General features: G+C 37.9%; 1 protein-coding gene across 1 annotated transcript; it reads right to left on the bottom strand.

The window, feature by feature from the left end:
* Positions 1-570: 570 nt before the first annotated feature.
* On the bottom strand, positions 571-3,786 carry LOC121267302 (receptor-like protein 6). Its single transcript, XM_041171146.1, has 2 exons — positions 2,796-3,786; positions 571-2,603 (listed from the first exon to the last, which is right to left on the bottom strand). Exons 1-2 carry the CDS (start codon positions 3,784-3,786, stop codon positions 571-573), a joined length of 3,024 nt encoding a protein of 1,007 aa, XP_041027080.1.
* Positions 3,787-4,885: the final 1,099 nt, after the last annotated feature.

Here is a 4,885-nt window from a genome sequence, read left to right as displayed (position 1 = left end):
ATATTGAAATTATAATTTTTTGGAGGGCAAATTTCTATATACATGTTATTAAACAACACCCAGACTCTCTTTGAACTTACCATTTTCACTCCATAGCCATACATGAACTCGTTGGATGGCATTAAAAAGAAAAGAAAGAAACTGGCCTGAATGAACTCACTCAGTTAACTTGGTAGAATAGCTGTAGAAATGGCAAATGCCGTGGGATAAACACACTTCATTTTTTACAATACTTTACACAACAATGATTTGAAAGGAGAGATATTTTTATAAATTATCTTATAAAACTAGAAAAAGAGGTTCACATCCGCATCACATGCACGTCTCAGAAATCACCCACAAATTAATATTATCATAAGACCACTATTTTAGCATGAAAATTTCTATGGCTTAGCAATTACGAACACACCATACCTTGAAAGCTAGGATGCTGCTACCTTCCAATCCCATGGTTTCCATGGCACTTTATTCTGCTTTATGTTGGAACTCAGAAAACCACGTCACATGGTTGCATGTCTCCACATACCTTCACCTTTAACGGTATCCCACTGAAAGGCCTAAGGAATCTAATCACAGACATCTTGGCCTTCGATTTCTACGTGTAATTCTACGAGGGTATGCTTCTCTGTTCATATACAGCTTCGGAAAGATCTTGTAAAGAATGTCATCGACTTGTTTGAAATACCAAAACCTCCACCTTTTCCAATACAGGGGCCCAATGATAATTCCTAAGCCAAAAATAAATCCTAGTTCAACACTTAGAAACTTCCTTCCAATCACTTTCTTAGAATTCGAGTCAGGTGGAGTCGACCGTGGTGTCCCTCCAGCATTGCAAATTTCCCTAAGAGGGAAGCCACACAATCCTTTGTTCCCTACGTAGGAACTTTCTGAAAAAGTAGAAAATTGTATGATCATTGGAATCTGCCCCACCAGTTGATTAAAGGAGAGGTTTAGGACTGACAGGAAAGTAAGACTTTCTGCAAGTTGCATAGGAATCTCCCCTGTAAGCTTATTGCTTGACAAGTCCAATGACTCCAACTGTGTCAAGTTTGCCAGAGATTTCGGGATTTGTCCTGAAAGAGCATTATGCGACAAGTTTAGAACGATTAGTGTTGAGAGTCCACCAAATGCTTCTGGTATTGGCCCCTCCAGGTTATTGTAGGAAAAGTCAATCGAGGTGAAAAGCATTAGAATCTTCACAAATTCGATACTTAGACCTTTAACGGTAACTATGACCGCATCTTGATAATAAAAGTTTTCAAACAAAGTGAGTTTAAATCGAAGGTGATTGACCTCTGATTCGGCATCATCTTCACTTTTCAACATAGCCTTCCAGGCATGAAAGGATTTTATTGGAAGCTTACCAGTGAAATTGTTCAAAGCTACATCCAAAATTTGAAGCATAGGCCAAGTGGCATTATCTCCTGGACAACCAAGGGAGCCCCTAAAGTTGTTAGAGTGCAAAACAAGGACACGCAATACGGATGCGTTCTTCAAGTGACATGGGAAGATGTCCTCAATGTGGTTGTTACCGATATTAAAGACCTCCAACATTGTGCAATTTGCCATAGATTTAGGTATATGCCCTACAAGTTGGTTTCCATTGAGATCTAAAGTTTGCAATCCACAGTTGTCTGGAAATGTATTGGGAACCATGCCATGGAGATTGTTTCTCCCTAGATTCAGCACCCCAAGAGTACTACTCATCCGAACCAAACATTCCGGAATCATGCCACTGAAGGAATTATTAGACAGATCTAGAACTTCGAGGTATGTTGCATTGCAAATTGATACAGGTATACTCCCTTTGAATTTATTGCTTGAAAGAGAAAAGAAATAAGCATAAGAAAGGAAGTCACCAATGTTATTTGGTATGACAGAGCTGAAATTATTCCTCGAGAAGTCCAAATATGTGGCAGATGGTGGGAGATCTGGGAGTTGCCCCTGGAGTCGGTTGGAACGAATGTCCAACAAAACCAGAGGAGAGACATTGAGTGAAGATACTTCTAGACTCACCAAATTGTTAAAAGAAAGATTTAACTGTTGAAGAAAAGGCAGTTTCCATATCCAGTTGGGTATCTCTCCACCAATCTCGTTATCTGAAAGGTCTAGAACTGTTAATTTGGATTGGTTTCTCAAAAAACCAGGAAATATTTTCAACTTGCTGCAAGCCAATTTTAACCTGGTGATGTTGGGAAAGGAGGGGGATGGAGAATCAGTTCTATCATATTCAATTGATAAGCTGTTGTAGGAAAGATCAAGACTGGAAAGATTTCTCAACTGCTCGATCATATTTAGCTTGAAAGAGCCATTGAAGTTATTTGAAGAAAGTGAGAGGACCTTAAGACGTTGAAGATTAAGGACAGACACAGGGATTGCCCCTTCCAAATTGTTGCTGCTCAAATCAAGGTATTCCAATACATTAGAAGAAGTGTTGGGAAATTGATTGAGTTCACCAGAAAATTGGTTGTAGGAAAGTTGCAGATACTGCAATGATAAATCGAAAAACAGAGGAACTGGAATGTTCCCATTCAATGAATTGTAACGCAAGTCAAGGTTTACCAGTTTCTTCAGCTCTTGCCAGTGAGTAGAAGTAATCTGACCTGTTAAATCGTTATAAGAAAGGTTTTATTTGAGTCAGGTTCATGGCCTTGCTGAAGGATGGAATTGGTCCATTGAAATTGTTGAATGACATGTCCCAATAAAGCAATTGGATAAGATTTGCCATTGTAATTGGAATTGATCCGCCGAATTGCACCTTGAAAAATCCATTCTAGACAACATGGTAAGGTTACCGATAGAATGCGGCAATTTTCTCGAGAAATTTGTGCATCCAAGTACCAGGGTTCGAAGATACCCATTCTGAGGAAAATCTGGCAAGGAACCACGGAGTTGTGGATTACTAGACAAGTCAAGAACCTCTAGTGTGGGCACCTGGAAGATCTTTTTTGGAAATGTGTCAAACAACCCACTAGAACTGAGATGCAAGGACGTCAAATTTGTGAAATTCGCGAAGAACTCCGGCACTGCAGTAGACAAGTTGTTATTATTCAAACGAATACTTGAGAGGGACTGAAGCTTTAACAAGGAGGGATTCAAAGGGCCTGAAAGATTGCAATTTGACAAGCTCAATACCCTCAAATTGGTCAGTGATGATGATAAAGTCTCGCACCATTCGAACCCTTGTTCTGATATGATTATACCATCAAGATGAAGTTCTATTAGCTCCGTAAAGTTCTGAACCAACATCTCTAAATTTGGATTCTCAAGTTTTAGTGGAGGAGTTTCAGAGGAGAAGTAATGGGTAGATAAATCAAGAATAAGCAACCTTCTCAAACTCGAAAGCTCAATTGGAATCTGGCCTGCAAAGCCAGCAATTGAAAGGTTCAAATGACTCAAATTTGTCAATTTCTCAAGCTGTGATGGAATCCGAACATAGTTGAAGTTGTTATATGCCAAATTCAGAATCTGGAGGTGGTGAAGACTGAAGAGGCTGCTGGAATTGTCGAGTCCACCGGAGATTGATTCATCGCTCAAGTCGAGCCCAATAACACGTCCTTCACTGCAGGTTACGCCTTCCCAGGAACAAAAACCGGTGTTTTTATGCCACTGCACTAGTTTTGTGGACAAACTATGGTTAAATACCAGACTGTTCTTCAAATGGAGCAACAGGGATTGCTGATCGTGGAGACATTGGCCAGACACCGCAGGTACACAAAAGCTGAGGAGAAGTACTAGTGATGTTATGGGGATCAAGAACAGCCATGCAAAGGATCGAGATTTCATTGGATATAGACTTCAAGAATTAAGGGTATCAAGCTGATCTTCTTTACGTATGTCCTGCCTTTCAGTGTAGAATGTGGTGTTTATGAACTTGTATAGCCTTAGCGGCTCTCTAAATGAGTTTGAAAAATGATAAACATATATTATTTTTTATAATATTTTATAGAATAAACACATGTTTGTAAAATATCTTATTAAATTAATATCATTTTATAAAAATATTTTATGTCACAGAATGTATTGTGAAATATATTATAAAATATATTGTGCGATGTCATTACTCAATGAATTTTGCCGTTCGGGTTACGGTTTGCTTGACTTGGACTCGTCATCTTGACTTGTTAATCGTCGGTCAGCCATGGACATGTCTACTTCAGAGCTCATTACTGGGCAATTAAGGGAAGGTTCATGCTTGTCGGCAGCCCCGCTCGTCAAATCTGGGGAGAAAATTAATATTTTTCTTAAAGGCAAATAAATAAAGGGCGCTGCTAATCTTCCCCCAAACTGACAGCTAGTGCAATTTTCATTAAATTATATAAAAAGATTTACACTAACGGTTAAAATGAGCGGTCCAACATAATATTTTCCATAATAAATAATAGTTTCAAACCTTTCTTTATTTTATTAGTTTTCCAATTGTAAGTCAAAATAAAATAAGAAGAATTAAGAACGGACCCACCCCCTTGAATTTTCTTCGTGACAAAGTTCCAAGTCCACTTGAAAGAGAAGGCATTAAACTGATCAATGCTAATCGAGAACCAGATGATAATTAAATTGAGACCAAATGCAGATCAATGACCATGGATTAAGTGAGAACAAGATAAAGATTCTTAATTTATCTCATAATAGAATAATAGGAATTCAATAGGAACTCAACATACCACAATCTCATTCCACTGTAAATAAGATAATATTGAACATCAACTTTTGAATTTTTCTTTAAATAAAAGTAAAGTATGATCCATCAATATTAAAAGATTCACATTTTACAGAAAGTGTGGTATGTAGCATTTGAAAGTTTTTATGAAAAGTATTGTTCAGTTATTCAATACCATGGGCAACCTTTCATTATATACAAAGTTTACATTACATATTAAAGGCA

This window comes from Juglans microcarpa x Juglans regia, chromosome 5S (assembly GCF_004785595.1).
Source record: "Juglans microcarpa x Juglans regia isolate MS1-56 chromosome 5S, Jm3101_v1.0, whole genome shotgun sequence".
Classification (NCBI taxonomy): domain Eukaryota; kingdom Viridiplantae; phylum Streptophyta; class Magnoliopsida; order Fagales; family Juglandaceae; genus Juglans; species Juglans microcarpa x Juglans regia.
The sequence above is the reverse complement of the archived record's forward strand: the minus strand, read 5'-3'. Positions and strand labels throughout refer to the sequence as shown.